A 27,077-nucleotide genomic window follows, 5' to 3' on the forward strand; every position below is an offset into this window, starting at 1 on the left:
AATGGAAGGCTTCCCGTTAAAAGGTCACTTATGAAAGATACGCTAGGTTACAAGGAACAAGGTGACAAATGGCTTATAGAGGATGCCTCTTCTTAGGGACAAGGCTCAATCAAGCTAAGAGAGGCAACTCACATCCTCTAGTAAGACCAAGGAAAGGCACAATTGATCTAGGGCTGAAGGTATAGCAAGCCTAGTATATCTTAGGATTAATAAGTCAAGAAAGGTTTCTAACAGTGAATAACAAAAAGCAAATGGTATAAGAAACTTTCAGAAGGTCTTCAAGATGAGGCTTAGCAAAACAAGGGTTTTCCTAGGGAAAACTCACCTAGGGAAAGAGAATTAGAGCTTGAAATGGAAGGAATAGCCATTAAGGGGTTTGATTTTGAGACAACCTACTCTTCCCTTAATGTTGAATCCTTCCACAACCTCAAATTCACCTCCTAGGCAAATTTGCACCAAGCCCTAGCTTCGCTGCTTATCCTTGAGGGTCGAATTAGGAAATAGAGAGAAAGTTAGATTTATGGATGAAATGATGCTTGATCACCAAATTGACAAGGCCAATGCCTAGTCCTTGGGATGATGGAGTCTATGGGTGTGATAGATTAGCTAAATCTTGCAAAGGAGTAAGGATGTTTTGATGCCCTAGCACAAAACCCTAACTATTATCTTTGTGAGGGATCAAGGTCACTTGGGAGAGCTATTACAAAAGTTCACCAAGGGGATTTCCATTCACATTTCATACATGAATAATGCATACAATGATGATATCTAGATTCTATACAATAGATCTTCAACAATAAAAGCACAATAGAAAAACCCTAGATTATCAATTCATTCCATACATTAGACAATAAGATAAAAAGTTTATCAAATACAAGGCTCGCTTACAAGACAAAATGCATGTACAATCTTTTATTGATCCAAGATAACTTATCCAATGCCAAGAAAATAGCTCCAATAGACAATGTTCTCCATAGAATCACATCTCTCCAAGATACATGAAGGTTCCATACATTAGGCAATAAAATAAAAAGTTTATCAAATACAAGGCTCACATACAAGACAAAATGCATGTACAATCCTTTATTGATCCAAGATAACTTCTCCAATGCCAAGAAAATAGCTCCAATAGACAAAGTTCTCCATAGAATCACATCTCTCCAAGATACAAGAAGGTCAAAATTCTCAAGGAGGCTGAATTATGTCACAAGTGATGATGAATAGAAATGAATGATCCTCTCCTCTATTTATATGAGGAGGACAATAGCTAATTTAGCCTAAAAGCCCATGGAAAACAAGTTTACTTACAACACAACCTTGGGTTACAAGCCAACCCACTAGCTTAAACAATAAATTTCCTAATTAGCCCACACGTGTGAGCCGCTAGCTCTCTAACACTAGCGTCATGTTAGAAATGAGCTCCAAATGGCATGTCCAAACGATATGAGGTGTCCAAGATGATGTAAAAGCATGTAAAAATCAAGATTTGAGGGTTGTCTCTCAAATCCACCTCAATGGCTCCTATGGGGTCCCAAGATCTAGCTTGGGCACCACAAAGGGGTCTCCATGGGTCTCAAACTGCTCAAAGTGGCCTCCTCTACTCCAACGCCAAGTGCTTCTTAGGTGCAACTAGCCCTACCTAGCCTCTAAAGGTGAGACCATCCTCATCTGGGCCCTGAATCAAATGCCATCCATTAATTGGTGTCATGTTTGGTTTGGGAGCACGCTGGGTCCAAGAGTGTCATCCTAAGGAATCATCAAATCTGGTACAAGGTGGTACAACATCCCGTGTGCCGGAGATTCTAGTGAAAGCAACCATTCATTACAAACTAAGATCATTATTGCATGTAAGTGAATCAAACTTGAATGTCAAGGGCTATTTAATACTTCAAATAAGGATCCCTTTCCAAAAGAAAGACCTTGATCTTGCAATGGTGTTTTCTCCCTAGGTAAGAGTGGCTAAAGGTCAAGCCTATTAGGTTTTCTAACCTCCAAGGGGAAGTAACATTTATGTAGTCCACCCTTCAGTCGATAGGTTTTAGTGAATAATAATGATGTTAATAGAGGGGACAAGACTTCATGGTCAAGTACCATGGTCAAACGGATCGATTGATGGGGGGATCCACATCTTAAGTGTATAGATGTGAGGAGGGAGCATTCGTGGATGCATGCATTACCAACTCGGCCTTTGTTTTTCCACCCCTCTTGTGTGCCTTTTATTTTTTCTTGATTTTTCTTTGTATTACTGCTCATAGTTCAAGGGTTAGAGCTTGCTTTGAATGATGTGGTAGTTGCATTACCCCTTAATGATGAGTCAGTTCATTTCTCATCGGGTTGGGACATGCAAGGGTTCCTTCCTTTGATGCAATGGAGTCACATGTGCTCAAGAATCGGGTGATGGCCATAATGAGTGAGGTAGAGCTCATGCTAGGCTTTTCTCCATGTGCTAATTTTTATGTCTCTGGCCATTTGTTGCATTTTGATTTTGATTTCTTTAATTTTGTTGTGGCCATGATATGTTCTTTTTGTTTCTTTTACCTGCATCAACCTCCTAGGGAAAAGTTTCCAATTCCTACCTTGTTATGTGGACATATGGGTGCCAATTCCCAAAGAACTCATGACAGGTTGAACTTGAAGAATGGAGGTGAGATAAGGGCTTATAATGTATGATGGAAAGTGTTAGGTATGACATAGGGATAGATGGAACTATGCTATTTCGATCAGAGCTTCCCAAGTAGTGCCTCTCCTAAACATATTGGGCCATCAATGGAGGTTCCGTTGGACTGAGATCAAAGATTAACCCCCCATTCAAGGTGAGAGAACATGATTGTGAAAATTCCACAATCAGAACCCCTACTGTAGCAAACTAATGTTACTTCTCCTACTTGTTAATCCATACAAGTTATTTACTATGTGCTACAACAAATATTGAAGTAATTACTACTGCAACATTAACTTAATTAAATTATAAGCGGAATCAATACACTGAACAAGAGAGAAAATACAACACAATAGACACCATTATTTTTGGACAAAAGTCCGCGGAAAAACCCAATGCGGGAAAACCGGTGCAACAGCTCTGAGGGTTTATTATTATTAAGCAATAGAAAATTTTGAATACATCTCTGAATACCTCACAGAGTTATTCAGTTATAGAGAGAAATACTGGCAGAAATATTTGTGAGATTACCTCACACAATCACTAAGAAAATCTCGGCTGATCCAGATACTGAATGAATGGCCTATGGCAGGCCATACACTAGTCTGCGCAGTCCTCACACAGGCTCTACGTCACTCAGTTTGCTGCATGGAGTCTCTGCTCTCAGCCTCCCGGTCTCACACCCCGGCTCCCGGCTTCTAAAACAGACTCTCCTTAGCAAAATCTCAGACTCTCTCTCACCCTCTGCGCTGCCTTTGCGTGGCCCTTCGTGGCCCTGCGTTAGCCTCTGCGTCTGGGCAACTAGATCACTCTCTGCCTCTGTCTGCTTATGATTCTCCGGCTGAGAAAATCTCTCTCCGGAAGCTATCCCTGCCCCTCAACTACAAGAAATTTACTCAATCGAATTTTCCTCCTGAGAACTTCTCACTTCAGAAAATCGATTTCTTGATCTCTCTTGGTGTATTTTCCAAATGACCCTCAAGCCCCTTCTTATATCTTCATGTTTGACAACCAACGGCCTATATTAACTCCTAATCAAAGGCTCAAATTGTTTTGACTTGATCTCACCATCTTTTTCTAAAATATTCACCCACAATTAGATTAATACCCATTAATATTTTAATTTTCCTAAGTTTAGACTTAGGAACCCCATTAAAAATATTAATTATTTTAATATAATCGTCTCTGGGTGGAATTTCCCAAAATAGTTTCTGGGTTCTTTGGAATGCATGTGCCCAAGCCTCCCTGCAAAATTTGAGGCTTAGAGCACATCCGATGCTACCCCAAATCAACACTCCCTCTTAGCGAGGAATGTGCTCTAACAATATACTACTGTTGCATACTGCTTTGACTCTGAAGCATCGTCCTCTGTGCTGCTGATGTTTGACATGCTGTCCACCAACTATTGTGTTGCTACTACAACTGGACTGCTGCCTTTGACAGTGCCACTGCCACTACTACATCTACACTACAACTACCTCTCAAATGCTACATCTGTTATGCTGCTAGCACTACCACTGCTAACATTGCATCTGTACTACAACTCAGTTGTTGAGAGAAGCAACTGAAAAACATCCAAAATTACTGAACTAACTGTGTTCAGTATGATACCTCGTGAATGCTTGAACTAACTGTTGCTAGTCTCTGCGCTGACCCTCTGAATCTACTGCATTGTTGCTGGCCTTTGCTCTGTGCCATCTGCACTGCAGCCAACTCTACTCTGCGTTGTTTAGTCTCTGGCGCTCCTAGCCACTGCAACTGTCTCCCCGATACTCCTTCACACCATCCAACACTAGTCCATCCTGCTACTGCAAAATTGGGCTCTCGTAGCAAGGTGTTGATCCGAGAGGTGGACTCTTCAAGGATCTTGCCCATTTGTAGCTCTATCGAACTACAGTTTTAAATCAGCCCACCTCCCTCCTGGAGGTATCTTGGCTGTCATGGCGAACTCCCCTTGTTCGATCTTTGTGGCTGCAACCTTAAGATCGTGCTTCTCATCCTTGTCCTTTTTCTTCAAGGGACACTGGGATGCATAGTGGCCCATCTCGCCACATCTGAAACACTTCACCTTGGAGACATCTTTCTTTCGTCTCTGTTGCCCCTCTTGCTCCTTCCATGCAAGGGTTGCATTCTCCTCCTCCTTGGGCTTAACCCACTGTTGCTGCTGCTTCCGTCAAGTTTGACCTTGACTAGATCTCTCCTCGGCTCTTCTTATTTTAGAGCTGCCCACATCTCATCCCAATTAGGCAATGTTGCTCTACCCAGGATACTCTGGACAAAGACTTGCCACTCATCCAAGACAAAATTTAGGGCCAGTCTAACTAACTCTGAATCCTGAGGTGTGTGCCCTGCAGCCGACAACTCATCACGGGTCTCCTTCAGCTTCGTGAAGAATGGATCCACACACTCTCCCTTCTGCATCTGAGCAAATCTCAGCTTTTGCTCTAAGTACATCTCCCGCTGCTCAGAAGATCCCTGATACAACGTGGCCAAGACATCCCACATCTCCTTAGCAGTTGCTCTGCTAGCAACATGGCACACCACGTGATCCTTGACTCCATCCAGGATCATCCTCTTGGCCTTTGTCATCTCAGCCTTGTATTTTTTCAATGGATTTGCATTTGCAGGTTCAACCACCACACTGTCGACATATGTCTTGAGGGCATGCTCATCTAGAAGGAAAGACATTCTAGCCTTTCAGATGAAGTAGTTGGATGATCTGTCCAACCTGTCTTGATCCCTCAAGCCACTAGTTGCCATCTCCTCGAAAACTATCGAACAAGTCCCTCTTTCTCCCTTCTGCGTAGCTTCTAGGCTGGCTTACATACTCCTTGATGGAGCTGGTAAGTCTGCTGCTCCTCTACTGCCCAGCGAATTAGAAATATTGATTTCCTCATCAAGAAACCACTGAGGAAGTATTCCCTCACTATGCGATCTGCTTCCTTCTTCCGACGACTTTTCTACCTAGCGCTCAGCTTGCAGAAAATTGTGTCCCTCTAGATCTGCGTTGAGGCTCTACGCGGCTCCCTTTGCCTCGGCAAATTCTTGACCCGACAGTCTTACCTCTCTGTTGACTCACTCAGAGAGAGACAACCTCGAAAATATAGCCCTCTTGGCTAGAACTGCGCAATCCCTCAGGGGATTCGAACTATTGCTTGTTGCAGCAAGTTGGCCCTTGCTTCAGTGCTAGATCTTCTCTTCCTGTTTCACATCAAACAACTCTGATACCATGTGAAAATTCCACAACCGGAACCCCTACTGCAGCAAACTGCTGCTACTTCTCCTACTTGTTAATTCATACAAGTTATTTACTTTGTGCTACAAAAAATATTGAAGTAAATACTATTGCAACCTTCACTTAATTAAATTATAAGCGGAAACAAGATAATGAGCAAGAGAGAAAATACAACATAATAGACACCATTATTTTTGAACAAAAGTCCCCGGAAAACTCAATCCGTGAAAACCGGTGTAGCAACGTTGAGGATTTATTATTATTAAGCAATAGCAAAGTCTGAATACATCTCTAAATACCTCACAAGGTTATTCAGTTATAGAGAGAAAGACTGGCAGAAATATTTGTGAGATTACCTCACACAATCACTTGAGAAAATCTTGGTTGATCCGGACATTGAATGAATGGCCTATGGCAAGCCCTACGCTACTCTGTGTAGTCCTCACACAGGGTTTGCGTCAACCTCTCTAGGCTCTACGTCACTCAGTCTGCTGATCGATTTGCTACCCGGAGTCTCTGCTCTCAGTGTCCCGATCTCACACCCCGACTTTTGGCTTTTGAAACTATCTCTCCTCAACAAAATCTCAGACTTTCTCTCACCCTCTGTGCTGCCTCTGCGTGGCCTTGTGTTAGCCTATGTGTCTGGGCAACTGGATCATTCTCTGCCTATCTATGCTGATGATTCTCCGGCTGAGAAAATCTCTCTCTCTGAAAGCTATCCCTGCCCATCAACTGCAAGAAATCTCCTCAATTGAATTTTCCTCCTGAGAACTTCTCACTTCAGAAAATCGATTTCTTGATCTCTCTTGGTGTATTTTCCAAATGACCCTCAAGCCCCTTCTTATATCTTCCTGTTGGACAACCAACGGCCTAGATTAACTCTTAATCAAAGGCTCAGATCGTTTTGACTTGATCTCCGTCTTTTTCTAGAATATTCACTCACAATTAGATTAATACCCATTAATATTTTAATTTTCCTAAGTTTAGACTTAAGAACCCCATTAAAAATATTAATTATTTTAATATAATCGTCTCTGGGTGGAATTTCCCAAAACGGTTTTTGGGTTCTTTGGAATGCATGTGCCCAAGCCTCCCTGCAAAATTTGAGGCTTAGAGCACATCCGATGCTACCCCAAATCAACAATGATCACAATCAAAGCCCATCATTCTTCCAGATCACCTCATAGTCCATATTAAATGCCCAAAAACAAACAAATATAACCTCCTGATTGCAAAAAGACCAAAGTACCTTTTGAGTGGAAGCCCACCTTTGTCCATTTGCTCATGTTGGATGGGTAAGAAGCAAATGGTTGATTCAAGTGGCGAAGATATAATGGCATATCATTAGCTAGTGGTGGCTATCATGGGTTGTTGGCTGCATGGCTTACTGGATGGCTATCAAATGGAGGAGAACATATTCTCCTATAGGATTACCCATTTTGGTGGGTAGCAAAGCCAACCCACCAAGTGTGACAAAAAGACCAATAAATACCCACACGTGTGAGCGATAGCTTCCAGTAAAGTTGATGTCATTCCCACTAAAGTAATTCACTAAGCATATTCAGTAAAGTAATTTACTTTACTTTTCCTAAGCTTCTTTAGTTCAATAAGCCAACATATTAATATGTGTTTTTTCCTAAGTTAAAAACTTAGGCTAAGTTACATTAGCAACTTGCTCACACTACAGCGAGTGTTCCAAGGATATTGTGGGTGACTTCTACATGCGTAGACACATAGGCCCGTGCAGAAGTACTTGCCCAAGCTGCAAAGATCAACACTCCCTCTTAGCAGGGAGGCGGGGTTACTTCTGCTACTTGGAACTGGCTCCAATCCTAGACCTACATCCGCTGCCATGGCTACTCCCTTTGAGCTAGAATACTTCCCTGCCATCATCCCCAAAGACCCGCTCCCTGGGAACTTGTTCCTAGAAGCCTCCTACTCCTAAACATCTTTGTAATGTCCCCAATTAAAAATTTTGCTAAGGGAAATTCTCAATTTTGCAATTTTGATGAATAATAAATATTTTTAGATAAATAAATTTAGGAGTAATAAGTTGTGGAGGTATTAAATAAATTTTGGAGAGAACGCAATGGTTGGGACTTAGGAAAAGAAGATAAATTAAGTGAACATAAGTTGCGGAGGTTATGAAAAAAGGAAATTGAACCATTGGAAGAATCAAACTATGGTATCAAAGCATAGTAATGCAGGAGCATGAGGCTTGAAGACAAAAGGCTTCGAATTTGTTCCAAAAATACAAAAGAAGTTACAAGCAAAAGAGTGGGATCCTTTAGCTGTCAATTTACAAGTTTTCTACATAGAATTTGAGCTAGGATTTAGGGATTGAGTGATTTTGTAATTAATTCATGAAGTTTAGATTCAGTTGAGATTCTCGAGGAGAATATCAACCAAATTAGATATTGTTTAAGATTAGGGAGATTCGATCTAGTGATTAAGGATCTGATTGTTAGAATGAAATGGTATTTATGTAAGTTCTGAATGATTGTAAGGGGATTTTGACTGATTTGGCCATATAAGATTAAGTTGCAGAAATTGTATATCTGTGTATTTTTGTGTATAATTGGTCAATCCCGGAGGCGTTGCATCCCTCTGAAATATCTCTGAGTTTTGTTGATTTGCAGTTTGGCTTTCGAATCAGAGTGTGTAAAGTCTGTATTATATGATAAACCTTGCGTTTCCGTGCCTTGAGATAATTTGGTTATGTTCTAAAAACATCGGAGAATAAGGTTTGAGACAAGTTAAATCATAGTGGAACAGAGGGAAGCCTAACAAATCGTGGTAAAACCAGAAGAAGAGCGAGGGTCGTCCGATCTACAGATCCAATAGATCTAACGATCATCACGTGCCAATAAGCTCATGCGATAGTCAAAGAAGAAAAGCAGTTTTATCAGAGAAGCCGTTTATCGGGTGAAGAAAAAGTGGTAAGTGGTAATTCGGGGTGGTCACCCGATTCCATTTATCAGTCGACATGTAGCACGCCGCAGAAGAGAGGAAACCGCTTTATCGGGCGGGTAATCCTCATGCAAGTGGCTCATCCGATATCGTTGTTAACCATTGGATCAAGTGTGCTTTGATCAACGGTGGAGGATCACCGATTAGTTTCGTTGATCGGGTGAACCATCAACTATCGGATTGAAGGGTAAGATCAACGGCGGAGAATTAACGCGATAATATTTGTGGAAAAGCAGACGTGATAAGGAATTAACCAAAAGTTTGAATTCCTTTTGATTCCGTGGCAATTGAAAGGTTGTCAGGTTGCGGCTAAAATTAAGCAGTTCTGCTAATTTAGCAGAATAGCCAAGTTTGGAGGTAGATCACTGATACTCCAAAGGAAATCCAAGAAGAAATTCCCCCTGAACTTGCAGAGATCGTTTCTAGATTTGAACGATTGTCCATTACACCTGCACCCAGGCCACCACATAGTGTGAGAGAAATCGAACCATGGTATGCGAAAGTGAAAGCAACAATAAAAGGAAGGCTAGAGCCTCATTTTGTTCATTCTATTTTGGCATTTCAATTCTAATTTTGGAGAGTTTGCTTGAACTTCTTAGCCAAGTCAACCAGTACTATTTAGCACAAAGAATTTCCAAACGGAAATTCCACCTCTACCTTCTGTTAGTGTCAGTCTTTCCAGCGTTTCTCCAATGATCAAACGTGCTCTTACAAAGTGATTTTGAAGTGTCAAGGTCAAATTTTGTCATTTCAGTGAAGTCTTCAAGCAAAATTTGGTCACTAGGCATTATATCTAGGGTTTGCTTTCACTCCTAAAGTTGTCCAAATGTTGGTCCATGTCACCATTCAGCTGAGTTTATCATCATTCATAGGGTTGTCATTATCATGTCAGTGTCTAATGAGTTATTTTACACCTTGTTCATGCTTCAGTTGCACCTAGGCAAGGTCATTTCCCTCTCCTAGGGTTTTGAAAGCTAATTTCTCTTGAATGGTCAAATCATTAGCAAAACTTGTATCCAGATGTTCATACACCTTCCCCTATCCTTCATGTACCTTATCAAACACTTTCCATCACTGAGATCCCCCAAATTCCTCATTTTTGCACAAACCCTAGTTTCTAGCTACAACCTGGCAATTTTCTAGGTTTGGCCTGTGTTTTGCCCTTTTGGACCCCTTCCCCTCGCTCAATCTCTGAGATTCCACTTTCCCCTGCTTCCTAACATCCCTCCCTACTTCCAAAAATTTCCCCAAGAATTTAGAAGCCCCTTATCCCCTTCATTTCGCTTCATTTCGACAAAATTCCTTGTTTCACACATCGGGATAAGTTTCACTCAAAAGATGTTTCAGAGAAATCAAAGATGAATTTTGGAAAACTGAGAGAGGTTTTTGTCCACAACATGCCAAAGAAGAAAAACATCCTTCACTTTTTGCACAGGTGTCATGGTTTTAGAGAAATGTCAAAAATACAATCGCCAAATCCAAGGAGGTTGGCCAAGGCACTAAAACGACGGAAAAGGCCCGATCCACTCCAAATTTTGGCCAAAGCCTCTTTGACTGAGCATGGTACTTGATTGGGGACTCCCAGCCCAAATTTCAAGAAATTTGGAGAAAATTTTGTCAATTGTGAATTTTTTGTGCCAAACACAGGATTTCTCCACCAACACGTCGCGCACCGCGCGCGACCCTTTCGATGGGCAACTCCTTTTCAAGAAAACTCAACATTTTTGGGTTTGTCATGCAAAGATACACTTGCTCAGCAATTGCCAAAAAATTTCACCAAGTTTTGGGCCTCCAAAAAGTCAAAAAACAAGCAAAAAATGACTTTCTGCCACCTTTTTGACACACAGGAAGCAGTCTTGGGAGATTGCAATTTTGGAGGGGCAAATGGCCACCAAATTCAGAAATTCCACTTGGGTTGGAAAGTAGACATCCAGACCTTTCCAACAAGCCCACTTTTGCCTCATTTGGACACCTGGAAGTGCCTCAAAAGCAGCTCCAAAGGCGCGCGACGCGTTTAGGATCAGGGCGCGACGTGTTGGGCAGTTTTCACAGAAATTCACCTACAGCTCAGCAAAACGCAGTTTTGACTGGATTTGACTTTTTGGAGTAGATTTTGATCTTCCTTGTTGTAAATGATGTAATTTTATGATATTTTGACACTTATTTATCTCTTCTAGAAGATTCATTCATGAGATAGGCAAAAATTTAATGAATGAATTGGTTTCCTAGCTTATAGAGGCAAGTTGTTTTGACTGCCTAGTTTTCAGTGCTCAGTTTAGAATTGGTTGAAACAGCTCCTAGGATAGTGAGCTCGACCCCTAGAGGCAAGGAAAGATGTTAGATTGCCTATATTATGTACTTTCTTGGTCATTTTCATGGTTGGACTCTTGAGGGAGAAAGCTCTATTGTATTACTCATTATATCTCTGCAATTTTGGCAAAGGAAGAAAGACCAGGGTTTTGCAGTCCTTTTTGGGATTCCTGTGGTTACATGTATTGATGGTGTGTTTCTCTTTGTACTTGTAAGTTTGTTATGTGAATCATCTTCTTACTTTTCCTTCTGCAAATTAGGCAAATGAAGTGTTAAAGTAGAATTCATGATTGTCATGCTCTGCTTTTAAGTTTGCTTAATATTTATGTTTTCATCTGTCTAAAGAGAACTCTTGAAGGTTTCTTGCTCTCTTTAGCTCCTCACCGGTCATTCCTATCCATTCACTTAATTCAAAGGCATCAATACAGTCTCCTACCTTGCCCCAAAGAACCCCCTGCAAAAACTGTGTCCAATCCCCGCACCCAAAATTGCCTTTCCCCGATTTTCCACCAAAATCCTAAAAATCTCAAATCAAACCTTTTATCAATTTACTAGCCTAAAATCAGTGTTCTTTATTGGTTATCTCGCCCGTTGAAGATCTTTACCGAGATAGACCGGAGAGAGCCCTCTCCTGCGCTGTAGGGCTAGCTACGAGGCTAAGTGGTTTGATGTTGCCTTGAAGTTTACCTTTCTCAGCCTGAGGTGAAATTTCAAGCACTAATACCTTCGATGAACTTCAAGTCTCACCCTAGGAGAGAATCTGGGAGTTTATTGCAGAATTTTCACTTAGAAATTCACTATTTCTGGGCATAGAAGACAAACTCTGGAGGTTATTTGGAGCATCATTTTTCTATTGTAGGTTCTGGGCAATTTTGCATTAATCGTTATCGGGATAATATCGGCGCGAGGAAAAAATCGGGAAAAAATCGTTTGGTACAAAAATATTCATTTTTTTTTCATTTTTTTTCAATGTTTTTAATATCTAAACCATCTACAACATAGAATAAATACATTGACACATAAATATGATAAAAGAACTAATATATAAGATGTTTAATATCATTTCTAGTGCTAAAATCACACATAACAGTGAATCATGTCCTGAATAGTAAGTTCTAACTCCTGAGTCTCAACTCAGCCTCAAAATATCAACAAAAAATATAATAATGTATCTCATTAGTCATAATGTCATATACAATAAAATGAAGAAAATAAATGAAGTCTAATACTATTGATTTCCTATGCCCCTCTTGCGAGAAAATGCCACAGCTTTCCCTTTCCCTCTAGATGTAGATGCTGGTGCTGGTGGAGTTGGCAGTGGAGTCTGCTGTGCTCTAGAAGCTGAAGAACTAGAAGTAGGAGCTATAGGAGGTAGACCACGTCCTCTACTGGTGGCAGGGGTAGCCCGGGCAGGTGGTGTCACCTCCTCCTCCTGTTCCTCCTCCTCCTTCTCCACTACACCCTGCACTAACCAATCATCAGCAGACTCCATGAGAGGCCTCTCAGCCTCAACCCTCCATGCAGCAGTGGTGTCAATCCCATCCAATGAGATGGCCTCCACATCAGGTGTCCTCTCAAGTTGCCTCACCCACAATCGAAGATTGTAGTAGGCGTAGACCATGTCATTAAGTCGCTAGGACTCCAACTTGTACAAAGATCATGAAATAATAATTAATAATTATAAAAAAAAAAAAAATTATTGTTTAATAAATTCAAAAATTTATTTGGAAATTTGCAATATTTTAAATGTTTAAGTGTTAACCTGTTGCGCTTCTTGTTGTGTATTTTTTCAAATACACTCCAGTTGCGCTCACATCCTGAGGAGCTACATGTTTCGCTGAAGATGCGAATGGCAAGCTTTTGCAGAAGGGGTACCCTGCCACCATACATTCTCCACCATGCATCTACAACAAAATTACAAATAAAATTTTAAATAAACATAAGAAAAAAATGGAATTTGAAGAGACAATGAAATTTGAAACAAAGTTACAAACTAAAAAATACCTGGCATTTTAATCGTCCTATCAGTGACAGCCATCTCAAAGCCAAATGTGCCACCTGCCATCCTATATGTCTCAATTTCTTTAGAGATCTCTATACGTTCTGCTGGAGATTGCACCATCTTCTGGACACAGGATAAGAATCCATCCATGATCTCAGCATCAAATACAAACCCACATGCGTAAAAAAATGCGAGGTTCAGGAAAAGCCCAGTAGCATGAATGGGACAATGGAGTGTGTTGTTCCATCGCTCATTAATCACTCCCCATAGGAGGAGTTGTCTCTGAAACCCATCATCTCCCTTATCATCATAGTGGGCCCGAATGGCTTCTTTGACCCTATCCATAGCCTCATACAAATAGCCCATTGCGGGCTTCTCACCATCAACTAACCGAAGAACCTTTACCAAAGGTTCAGTAATGGCGCACACCTCCTGCACTCCCGCCTAGATGTCTTCCTGGTATGAAACTAGTCTGCATACGGCCTCTCCCTCTGGTTTGCGGCTCATTGGCAAAGCACGCCACTCCTCTGAAAGAAACATTCTCTTCACATCCCACATAGAATTCAGGAGGGATTAAAGAGATATGAAACTGGTGGCAAACTATGTAATGGCGGGGCGCACTAACTCTTTGTTGTTGGTGAATCTTCTCATCAAGCTAAGCACAGATGTATGGTTATATATAAATTTTGTAATGCTTTTGGATGAATCAACAATATCTTTGACAAAGGGAATTTTCCCTATGTCCTCCAACATCAAATCAATACAGTGTGCAGCACAAGGTGTCCAAAATAAAGTAAGATGCCTGTCCATAAGCATCCTACCAGCAACAACATAATTTGCAGCATTGTCCCTTATGACTTGGACAACATTTTCTGCACCCACCTCCAAAATAAACACATTTAGCAAATCACATAAAGTTCTTGCATCTTTGATTTGTGCAGATGCATCAACAGATTTGATAAACATAGTCCTCTTGGGACAAATAACCAAGAAGTTTATAAGGGTTCTCCCCTTTTGGTTAGTCCAACCATCTAACATAACAGTGCATACTGTTTGTGCCCATGATGCCCTAAAATCCTCCAATCTTTGGGTGCAGTCAAGCTTTTCATTTTGAAGAATCCGGCCTCTGAAATCATGATAAGAAGGGATTTTGTACCCTGGGCCAACAATTGCAATAGCATCAATAGCATGTTGGAAAAATGGATTATTCCTTACAATGCTGAAAGGAATATCACTCCAAAGGAGAAATTTGCCAGCAACTTGTCAGCTTGTTCTTTCTCAATGCTTTTTAGCATTGAACTGATAGATGGTTGTGAACCAGATGTGGTTCGAGGAACAAAAAATGATGTGGCAGCTACCGGATTGGTTGATGCTGCAGTAGAACCAGTGCCACTTGCTTCAGCTAACTTTTTTAGTTGCCTCTTCACTTCTTCTTTGGCCTCTCTATTTTGGTTTAAAACTTCCAATGCTTTCATGGCTCTTCGGATGAGTTCAGGATTTGTTTTTGTGCAAGGCCCTACATCAAATCCAGGTATTTTTGCAAGGTGATACTTCAATCTGTACACCCCCTCGGACATATGGAACCCACACAACTTGCAAGTCAAGTTTAGTCTATCATTCAGAGCATCAGGTTCACCAAATTCCCAGAAAGGGTCCAATTTCCTTGGCATGTTTGTTTTTGAACTTTGAAGTTGAAAACTTGAATGGTGTTTCGGTGAAGTTGTGAACCTATGGGAAAATAAGGATTACAATTTAGTATTTACAAGTTACAAACTTACAATTTAGTATTTTAATTTTTACATTGTACAAAAACTAAAAAAAATTACATACATTTTAAGAAACCCCATTCCAAACCCAACCAAAAAAACTAAAAAAACAATACATTGGACAAATGTCAAAAACCCCATTCCAAACCCAACCAAAAAAACTAAAAAAAAATTACATTGGACAAATGTCAAAAACCCCATTCCAAACCCAACCAAAAACAATGAAAAAAAACAAAAACAAAGTTTCAAAACAATGAAAACAAAAAAAAATTGGTGCCCATACCGTTTTTATGGAGATAATCGGTCTCCTCCTTAGCACACTCTTTGATTTTCTCCTCCACGCAGTTGATTTAGCTCCAAGCCTCTCCAACACTCCACTGCCCTCAGCTGTGCAAATGAAATGAAAAAATTCGTTTTTTGGCTTATAAAACCGCGCTGCCCCGACATCCAACGATAAATTGGGAAAAAATCGTGATTTTTTCTATAAAATCGCATATAAAAAAATGCGAGTACTAGCGATATTCTCGTTTTTGGGAAAAAATCGCGCTAAACCGATAATATCGCGATTTTAACAACACTGGTATTGCAGGATATTTTCTACTAGTTAGAGGAGTTTGGCACCATTTTTCAAAGATGTACCTGTATCTTTTAGTTGGCTGAATTTTCTCTTATAGAAACTGTGCAAGGGTTGGAGAACAAAGTTTTTTTTGTTGTTGGTGTTTGGTGCTGATATTTCTCATGAGTGGGAGTGATAGCTATTTTCTGGAGGATATTTGTGCACAATTTCTCAACCATTTGCAAGAGAGTTTTATCATTTCTCAGCAATTTCTCTTTGGTTGGGTGCAACGTTGTGTCGCTGGTAGATTTACTCTATTTTGGGCATTCTAGGTCAGCTGGAATTAGCCCAAACGATTTCTAGGTTTTACTGGTTTATAGGGGAGGAGTCTGTGGCTACAATTTCAAGTCGATCCGAGCATTATTGGGGTCAGAATTTCAGTTTCTTCTCTTGCAGCAGTAATAGCAGCGTTGAGCAATATTATTTTCAGGGTAATTTGCACATTTTGGGGCTTTTTGGGTCAGCCAGAATTTGCCCAAGATTTTTCTTGGTTTGGTAGATTTGGGTGTGAGAAGCTTCCAGTAAATTTTGTATAATTTTTGGAGCAAATTTGATGGTATAAATCAAAGTTCGCCTCCAGCAGCAACAGAATTTTCTGGGCAGTGCGTTGGGATAAACTGAGCCATTTCAATTGGAGCTTGCTTAGATCTTCACCTAGGTATTGCATGCTTTCATTAGCAATCCTAGGTTCTATCATTCCTTGCCATTTATGTACTCAGTTTTTTGTATTAATAAAATGGCTCAGTGGTTTGGCCCAATTTCACATGTATTTTGATGTGCATGTTTGGAATTTGTTTATTATCGCTGCTTCTTTGTACGTCTCTGTTATTTGTTGTAAATTTCATTTTGGAACATTACAATCTTGTAGGTCATCTCTTGAACGTCCTGTAAGGTCATGTTTTAGGACAGATGCCAAAACACATGCTGGATACATGCCCTAGTGTGTGTGTCTCCGATACATGGGATACAAACAGAATCCCCCAGTTAGGCGTATCCTGTTTCTTAGATATTCTGACTATTCTCCATCAGGTGTTCTGGTTCATTATATTTTTTTCACTTCATCAGTTCACATCCACCTTGATGATTTTTTCTTTGATTTTGACTTGTTATTTGAGCAGTGTTCACTATCATCTTGGTGCTCAACAGTCTTTAGTTCTATCAGATCATATTCGGCCAAAGGTTGGTAACAGGGGGATCTTTACAGGATCAATACCTACAGCAATCTTTATGATTGATTTGGAAACTTCCAGAATTGTTTTCTGTTATTTCGTGTATTTTTGGCAATCCTACTGCATAGCTTATCCTTGCAATCTTACATTATAAGCTGTCACACCTCTCTACTGTCCCTTCCAAATTCCATTTACATATTTATTATCCGAGAGAAATCAGGTACTTATGCATTGATGAGGATGCTCTTGTACAAAACTACATACAAGAAGTGAATTCCTTTTGAGCAATGTCTTTCCATTGTACCTATTCCTGACTCTGCATAAATAGTCAAATATGAGAAAGAAATTAATGTTTTCTTGACTGCATTTCCTCAAGGACTCATTTACAATACAAGGACCAAAACTGTCCTGCCCTGTTCCTATGCAAGATGCTAAATATTCAGCAAAAAATCCTTGGGGATAAGTCTTCCCATATCACCAGATCCAAATTATCTCTTCCTATTTTCCACCACATGTTCATCTTGCAAGAGGCCTTATGATCAGGTTACCGTTACCAGATTGGTCAGACACGTCACACAGCGGACCTTAGAGATCCCAACCAGCTATTAGCGTGAATCTCATTACCAACCTTTTCCTGGCCTTGCTGTTAGGAGAGCTATTGGGTGGCACCATTCTCAGCCCAACTTTGTGAAAGATGCTTTAGGTACTCCAATTGTACACTCTGGCTATTGTACTTTTGCAGTCCTGTTAGTTATTTTTGGCCACTAGTGGACACTTGTATTTAACTTAATTATTGAAAATGAGTACCAGCTAGACACTGATTAGTCTAGGAGATATTTTTCTTTTGTTGAGTTTGTGGTGTTCTGATTTAGTAGTAAATGTAAGCTCTCATTTCCCCGAAGCTACCGTTTGTAACTATTGCTCCCAGTTGCAAACATTGATCAGTGGTAATGTGTTTTTTAACATTATAAATTTATGTGCATTCTTTATTTTAATTTTTAAGAATTTCTTTCTGGAATTTTAACGTCATATATAAATATGAAAGCTTAATTACCCTCCAAATCGTTGCAGTGTGCTGACACAAACTTATCTATGAAATAGAGTGCCATGTATGGCAAGCTTCAGGCAGTCTTAGGATGGAATATAGGTTGTAGCAATTTTGACATGACTTCATAGATAATAAGCGGTCAATTATGCAGGAAAAGTTAAAGGAAATTTTTGTTATGTTTCTCGGTAGAGGCATATGAATGCCTCATGAAATTCAAAGCTTCATTATAATGCGACAGCTCATACACAGCATGATAAATCTAGAGTATAGGAACGGACGGAAATTTCAATTTGTCATTGTTTACAGACATTCTACGTTCTTGAAGGGCTTTCAATGGGAGCAAACATGCTAAGTGCCTGTGTCCATGCAGGATATATCTGAATATTTAAAAGGTTGTAAGTTTCTCCCAAAGCTTAACAATGAAAAACCAGATGCGCGAAATTCCACATACAAGGAGCGCTTCAGTAGCCTTAAAAACTTGGTTCTAATTATGGTAAGTACGAATTCTTACTAAATGAAGATTGCAAATGCTAAGTGCCCAAATCGAACTGGAATTGCCGATTCTAAAGTACCCATTGAAAGTTTTAACCAAAATTTGTTAGGTTTAGATTAATGTTATATGATTATGTTGTTGAGCGATTTATTATGTCTGATTTTTGGTAGTTTGAGCACGATACTGTTTTGATTCCACGCGAGACAGCATGGTTTGGATATTATCCTGATGGAGATTTCAGTGTGATATTGCCTGTAAATGAGGTAAAGTTTTTATTCTGTGACGAGTGAGTTGGTAATCATGCACAATTGGGAAGAACTGTGAATGAGCTGAGCATACCTTGTTTGTTCCCTTTTCAGACTGCTCTGTATAAGGAAGATTGGATTGGCTTGAAGACCTTGGATGATGCGGGAAAAGTGAAATACATCAGTGTACCTGGGAATCACCTTGGTATCAGTCCTAGTGACATGCTTAAGTACGTTGTTCCCTACTTAGAAGAAGATGCAGTTATCCGTGAAATGGCTCAACAGCCAGTCCTGAATTCATAAAATGTTTACTGGAGAGAAGGCCATACAATTCGTTAGTAGTTTTTCTTGCAATTTATGAAAGAATCATGTAGTAAATTGTCAATTGTGAAAGCTTCCCAGTAATATTACAGCATAGTATTTTGGATGGCTGACTACATCAAAACTTAAATGGGATCAAGAATATCTGTTATGTATAAAACATCAAAGATTGTTTATCGCGGGTTATTATAATGAATTGTATACCTCAACCTCACTTTTACTCAAGAATATCTGTTATGTATAAAACATCAAAGATTGTTTATCGCGGGTTATTATAATGAATTGTATACCTCAACCTCACTTTTACTCGAACAAGTGTGAAAGAGATCCATCTCTTCATATTGCTCCATTCTTACGTGATTTTCCAATATAAAATGTCTAGTACATGGATTTTGTAGTAGTTATTCGATTAAAATTTTAATGTAAATTGTACTTAAAAATGTTTTTGTGTGATCCCAATTCTATCTTTATGCATGCCCTGTTGTATATTGTCCTCCCATATCATCATTGTTGTGCTGAGAGGCACTTCCTACACCCAGGTGAGGAAGTTGTGTAAAATGAAACACCTATAAAATATAAATGTCGACTTTGTAAAGGAAAGTAAATAAAGTAAATATAAAATAATAATAAATTAATTTTAAAATGAGTCATTCTTATTAAGTAATAATAACATAATAATTATCCTAGATCAACGTTAACCTTACTGTGATCAAGCATCGAGAGGGATCAAGTCCTTCAGTGCAAATCTCTACTCAAGTTGAAGGATTTAATCCCTCTCAATGTTTGATATTTGATAGATTCAACATTAAAATGGATTTAGATTTGAATGTAAGTTGCTATGACAAGGACTTTAAAAATGTGGATACCATTATTTCATTGGTTTGTTACAAAATCAACATTATTTCCTTGAAAAAGAGAATAAATACTTGTCATTTGTTTTGTTCAAGACATATTGCATGGAACTTGTTTGTTAAGAATGCCATAAATAAGCCCATAAGTAGGATTTGAATTTTTACTTCACTCATCTTTTACAAGATCGAAAGAATTTTGGGTAGTAAGCTTTTAAGTTATCGCTGGTAAATGACTAGCAATCACCCTTGTTTGCATAAGAGACTAGGGATCAATTGGTAAGATGGTAGAGGCAAATGATATATCTTTTTCCCCAAAAAATGTCACATCGTTTATATTACTTAAAAAAATTGTCTTCTATATTGGCTATAATAAAAGTGTAACAATCATCGAGTTAAGGAGAGTCCATATTGAGGACTCTAAATCTATCAAAAGACCCAAAGTGACATATCTAAAAATACAAGATACATATAAAATTTTGGAAAATACATACATTGTCTTACATCATGTCTCCATTGTCAACATATTGATAAAAAAGGTGAATTATTCAAAAAATTATCTTGGAGGAAGGACCTCCTTTGGCCCATCAACGTACTTGATCATCTACAAAGATCATATATATTTTCCACATGCTTATTTATATAGGTGTTTATTGTTGAATTTCCATGACCTTGGGTCTAGGATAGAATCTTAAAATCTTTGATGCTACCAAACCAAGAATCTCAACGATACTACTTTGCACAGTGGAATATAAACAACAGTAAATCACAAATGCACAAAATATAGACAACTTTTTAAAAATTTCAACCCAACTTCGTTATATTAAACAACATCTAATACAACAGTCTAGGGCTCTCGTACCAGGGATAATGGCCCTCATACATCCACTTATACAAGATACAAAACTGGGGCTTAGTGTCAGTACATTGACAACCAATCTGCCCTCAACAAGATACTCTGACCATCTGGTTGATGTAGTTGACTCTCTCAGCGCCTCTCGGTCGTACCATGTACCTGCCCAGTCCTTCGACTCCCGATTTGTAGCTCTTGCCTCTATTAATGCTCCAAATCCATTTGGCCATTGAACCTCGGTTATCAATTTTCTCTCTATTTGTGCCTTAGTCCATTAATGCCATAACACATCGAGACTCTTGTCGAGTTGTTCACAACTCCACTTGTGAACAACTTTCAACTGCCCAGTGTTGCTACTCAGGGACTTCAGCCCACTATGGTCTTCCTGCATTGCTTCGATGAAGACCAACATAGGGCACAAAGGGCTGCTACCTGTCATTGTAAGATGTACATCTCCCACAATGAACACGAGCTAGGAGGACTGCCCATCATCTGCTGTAGAATTCCTTCGCCACACACAAATCTTGGGCTCCACAAACTGCTCCTGATTGATCAAACCCTTGAGCTCAACCACTGCCTCTCTCGCAACTACCTTTGTCCATCAAGGTGTTACTCATCAGGTTCCAACTTGGACACTATCATGTTGTCCTCCAGCAGACCATAAGTGCCCAATCCATGTTTATACTTGATCCACTCTCATGTTGCCCTCCAACAGTGAACGAGTGACCAAGTCCACGTTGTAGCATCTGCACCTAGTTATGGCATCCTCACACCTAAGAGACCCTTACACACGTTGCCCACAAACTTCTCCACATCTGCCCTTTGCTCTGCAATAAAGGAGCTATTGCACAAATCTAGGCTCCAAACTTCACTGTGAAACTGCCCACTTGTTAGCGCTTCTAACATGCCATGTCATCCTTACTTCCTTGGCTTACATAGGCTGCAACAACTTTGTCCACACTAGGACGCCTACATCACTCCATAGCAAGATTTGCTCCTAGTTGGAGTTCTTTCATGCCCGAGGCAACTCCAGCAAATGGCTCCCAACAACCTACAATGTAGAATAATCCAAATCTGACCAAAAACTAGGATCCAACACCTACAAACATTCACCAACAACACATACCTTGTTGACTGTTTTGTTGTAGCTCCACTGCTGCAACTTAGGCCTGGTTAGGGCACCAAAATCATCCCCTACCAACCTTCAAATTCTGCGCAAAATTTCACTAAAGAAGTGTGGTTTCCTTTCCATGAGGGGATATGAACCTTGGTAGTGATTCTGGGTTGTTCCAACCCTCACGAACCCTTCGACCTCCCTTCAATTCACTGTGGCTACCTACAACAGGCTCCTCCAAGCTTGTGGCATGCTCCACAAGGGTTATACCACCCTCCTTTCACCACAAAACAATCTCCAATGACCTCGGCCTTAAAGAACAGTAGCTCGACCCTCTTTTCATGAGCTCAGTCACCCTCCAGCAACCCTGAAACAACCTTTTACCTTCGTTGTCTATCCTCTTCTTGCTGCGGCCTCCAACATATGTGTTTCCCTCTCCAACGAGCTCTTTGTGAGGTAAGTGTTGCACAAATGGATGAGGAAATATCCTCCACTCCACCTCCTATATATACACATAAGGAGGGCTTCTTCCAACGTCATTCTAGGGCTTTTACAACTGTCTCATGGCTTATTAACTCCAAGCCGACCTAGACATACATATGCAAAACCTATACTTTGACTTCAAAAATTCACAACTCCATTTTTACAACTCAGAATCAGATGATTCTCATTGTGTTAGATTCGTCTCAACGAGAGCTATCATCCTCATCCATCACATGTCGAAATGTGCTCATGGTTTTGGCCCAAATCCCGATGGGTGCAAAACCCCAAGCTTGGGTTCCAAGCCCACAAGCCTACTTGTGGTGCTTTGTCCTCCAAACCCCGAACACTAGGGCTTGGAGTACCTCCCAAGCTACACACAAATCAACACTACCTCTTACCGAAGGAGGTAATTCCAAGAATAGGGAGTAATCATCATCATCTCTGACGACGACACTAGCTCATTTGGCATCCATCATTGCAGCATACCTTGGAGAATGAATCTGACAATCTCGATAGTGCCTCTGCCTCATCACATCCAAACCTGAAGATCCCGAACCTCCATAGGGCTTCTCCCTCTGAGGCTAGACTCCCTTTGAGCCTACACGATCTCCACTGGCTCAGTCCTGCAAGCACTCATCCTCCTGGATCAAATACAACTCATGCAAATCCCACCAATCTCGGATATGCAACATCACGATCCGATGAAGACTTTAGCCTGCCAATCTGAAGTCCATCACATGAAGCTATCTCGATCAACCTGATCTCGTCCAAGCCAAAGTAATCCTCGAGCTGTCCCAACCATCCATGGCAAATCAACAGAAGTCCATGATCAACAATTTTCCCTACAACAAACTATTGTTCATCAGGCTCACCACCAATCCACCAGAACTCCCAGCCCATCTCACCATGTAACCTCTTAAGACCACATCTCCATGTCCTCAGCTAAACCCTCTGCTCCATGATTTAGACACCCTCAACTCCCTCTGAGTTGCTTTGTTGTGCACTCTCATTTGTCCCTCAAAGTAGCTCAAACAACGCTCCAATACCATGTTGAATTTCCATGACCTTAGGTCTAGGATAGAATCTTAAAATCTCTGATGCTACCAAACCAAGAATCTCGACGATGCTACCTTGCACAGACAACTTTTTAAAATTTTCAACCCAACTTCGTTATATTAAACAACATATAATACAACAGTCTAGGGCTCTCGTACTAGGGATAATGACCCTCATACATCCACTAATATAGGATACAAAACTAGTGCTTGGTGTTAGTACATCGACAACCAATCTGCCCTCAACAAGATACTCTGACCATTTGGCTGATGTAGTCGACTCTCTCAACTCCTCTTGGTCGTACCTTGTACATGCCCAGTCCTTCGACTCTCGATCTGCAGCTCTTGCTTCTATCAATGCTCCAAGTCCATCTAGCCACTGAACCTTGGTTGTCAATCTGCACTCTAGTTGTGCCTTAGTCCATCAAGGCCACAACACATCGAGACTCCTATCGAGTTGTTCACAACTCCATTTGTAAACAACTCTCAACTGCCCATTGTTTCTCCTCAGCTACTCAGGGACTTCAACCCACTATGGTCTTCATGCGTTGTTCTGATGAAGACCAACATAGGACACAGAGGGCTACCACCTATCACTACAAGATGTCCATCTCCCATAATGAACATGGGCTAGGAGGACTTTCCATCATCTGCAAGAAGTCCTTCTCCACACACAAGTCTTGGGCTCTACAAATTGGTCTTGGTTGATTAGACCATTGAGCTCAACAATTGCCTCTCTCGCAACTACCTTTGTCCATCAAGGTGTTGCTCACCGGGCTCCAACTTGGACACTATCACGTTGTCCTCCAGCAAATCGTACGTGCCCAATCCACGTTCACACTTAGTCCACTCTCACGCTGCCCTCCAATAGTGCATGAGTGACCAAGTCCATGTTGTAGCATCTGCACCTAGTTAGGGCATCCTCACACCTAGGAGACCCTTACACACAGCTGCCCATAGACTTCTCCACATTTTCGCTTTGCTATGCAATAGAGGAGCTATTGCACAAATCTAGGCTCCAAACTTCACTGTGAAACTGCTCATTGGTTAGGGCTTCTAACATGTCACGTCAGCCCTACCTCCTTGGCTTCCACAGGCTGCAACAACTCTGTCCACACTACGACACCTACATCACTCCATAGCGAGATCTGCTCCTAGTTGGAGTTCCTTCATGCCGAAGGTAACTCCGACAAATGGCTCCCAACAACCTGCAATGTAGACTGATCCAAATCTGACCCAAAAATAGGATCCAACACCTACAAACATTCACCAAAAACACATACCTTGTTGATTGTTTTGTTGTAGCTCCACTGCTGCAACTTAGGCCTGGTTAGGGCACAAAACTCAACCCCTACCAACCTTCAAATTCTGCCCAGAATTGCACTAAAGAAGTGTGGTTTCCCTTCCATGAGGGGATATGACCCTTGGCAGTGATTCTGGGTTGTTCCAACCCTCACCAACCCTTCGACCTCCCTTCAATTGATTGTGGCTACCTACAACAGGCTCCTCCAAGCTTGCGACATGCTCCACAAGGGTCAGACCACCCTCCTTTCACCACAAAACAATCTGCAATGACCTCAACCTTCAAGAACAACAACCCGACCCTCTTTTCATGAGCTCGGTCACCCTCCAATAACCCTAAAACAACCTTGTACCCTCGTTGTCTGTCATCTTCTTGTTGCGGCCTCCAACATATGTGTTTCCCTCTCCAACGAGCTCTTTGTGAGGTGAGTGTTGCACAAATGGATGAGGAAATATCCTCCACTCCACCTCCTAAATATACACATAAGGAGGGCTTCTTCATAAGGAGGGCTTCTTCCAACGTCATTCTAGGGCTTTTACAATCGTCTCATGGCTTATTAACTCCAAGCCGACCTAGACATACATGTGCAAAACCCATACTTTGACTTCAAAAATTCATAACTCCATTTCTACAACTCAAAATCGGATGATTCTCATTGCGTTAGATTCGTCTCGCCGATAGCTATCATCATCATCCATCACATGTCAAAATGTGCTCATGTTTTTGGCCCAAATCCCGATGGGTGCAAAACCCCAAGCTTGGGTTCCAAGCCCACAAACCTACTTGTTAAAAATGAAATAATTTGAATGAATTAAATTTTTATATTTTATTTAGATTATGAATTAGCTATAATTAATTTAATAAATAAAATGTTTGTTAAATTTATTTATTTATTTTATTTACTTTTAAATTTTTAAACAAAACTATTAAGATATTTTATGTTTTTAATTATATGTTCAAATCTAGAGGGGTAGAGTACATGTACATATACATATTTTAGTAGTCAAATAGCTAGACAAAGGTTGGTCCCTTTTTTTATAGATAATGAGATTTCATACAATAATTTATTGTCTAGTTTCCTTGACCCAGTGGTTGGCACAATGAGATGTTATCCTCTCCACCTGATTTCAAATCTTAGTTGAGTCTAACACTAAATAAATAAAATGAATATTTTTTTATCATTTTTCATTTCCCTTTGGATTACTAGGAGAGATTTGGAATTTCATGTTAATTTAGAGTTTATAATTATACTTTAAGGTGTAGTTTAATTTATAGACGGAATGACCTTGTTCACGACATTTTTTCTGGTTAATTTTAATTAAAATTTGGCAGAGATTTTTAAAAAATTCAATTTAAGTTGCTTAATCTGTAATATTCTAGTTCCCCAAGGACCCCATTTATGCATTCAAAAATGTATTTTAAACCACAACAAAAATCACATTTTTGCTTGAAATTAGATCCCCCAATTCGATGAAAAAAGTTATTTCGTCTATAAATAGAACTATACCTTATTTTAATATAATGATATATAGACAAAGCTATCCAATCTTAGACCTTTTAAAATGAATCCTCGACTGTTATCTAGACTATTAGCAATCTACACATAGGCCTGCAACTTAGACGTAGAAGTTAATGAAGGGATCTGCAGCTTAAGTTGGACAAGAAAGCACATTACATCATATTGGTTTTTGTCATAATTGTTTTTGATTGATTATACCTATTATAAGCGTTAGATATAAGGAAGTCCTTTCAATAAGGATAAATATCTCAGGGGTAAATCATATGGATGAGTCATATGTTTTAGTTTTTTTTAATCTACGATATCACACACTTAATTATGAAAATTATGAAAAGGTCGGTTGAATTTAGAGCTAGAGTGAAATCGGTATGAGATCGATTCTTTCTTGAGTATATAAAGATGCAATAAGATTAGTTAATAGGTTTTTATGAGCAGTGTAAAAATTAACATTAACGACCATGAAATGATTCAGGATGTTTGAGAGTGGTTTCGACCTCATTGGATTTCATATGGAGAAACTAGATTTTTAGATATCACTCAAAATCTAGTAGAGCTTTAAAATAATAACTTTTTTATGATACGAAAGGAAGCCAAGGGAGCGCGTGAGGAGTCCACCACGAGACTGCGCGCAGCTTCAGATCCATGGCCTCAGGAGGGTGTCGCAAAAAGGACCCACCCTTTCCACCTGAGTTAGCGGCATTCCGAGATCTGGTTGTGGCCTGCAATAAACGACCAACAATCGAAAACTAGCAGAAGTTTGTAAAAAAATGGAATCCATCCCCACAGTTGCTCTGCTGATTGAAGAACCCTGCAAAGCGGCATTAAACCTAGTAGAACGAGGGCTTATTGGACAGTCACAGGCTTATGGCCCTCACCTAAAGCTGTAGATGCCTGGGTGCAAAGGAACTAGCGATCTCTGGTCAAGGAAGAATAAAAAGCCACTTTGTTGGCAAAGGCTTCTTTGTATTCGTATTTGAATCAGTAGAAGACAAGAACCTCATATTCAAAAACGGCCCGTATTTCATGGGGCCTCAGGGTCTGTATCTGAATCAATGGACACCAGACTTC

At 40.1% G+C, this 27,077-nt stretch overlaps 1 protein-coding gene across 1 annotated transcript in view; it reads left to right on the top strand.

Annotated features, from left to right (window-relative positions):
- The window catches only part of LOC149258199 (alpha/beta-Hydrolases superfamily protein), a 344,546-nt gene extending 325,259 nt beyond the window's left edge, over positions 1 to 19,287 (top strand). Inside the window, exons 10-12 of the mRNA XM_089414890.1 lie at positions 18,146 to 18,268; positions 18,439 to 18,531; positions 18,628 to 19,287. Of these exons, the coding sequence (XP_089271016.1) occupies positions 18,146 to 18,268; positions 18,439 to 18,531; positions 18,628 to 18,816 (405 nt within the window). The 3' untranslated portion in view covers positions 18,817 to 19,287. The remainder of the gene's footprint in view (positions 1 to 18,145; positions 18,269 to 18,438; positions 18,532 to 18,627) is intronic.
- The last annotated feature ends 7,790 nt before the right edge of the window (positions 19,288 to 27,077 follow it).

This window comes from Pinus tabuliformis, chromosome 6 (genome assembly GCF_031772625.1).
Source record: "Pinus tabuliformis cultivar Carrire ecotype Pingquan chromosome 6, CPIR1, whole genome shotgun sequence".
In the NCBI taxonomy this organism is placed as follows: Eukaryota; Viridiplantae; Streptophyta; class Pinopsida; order Pinales; family Pinaceae; genus Pinus; species Pinus tabuliformis.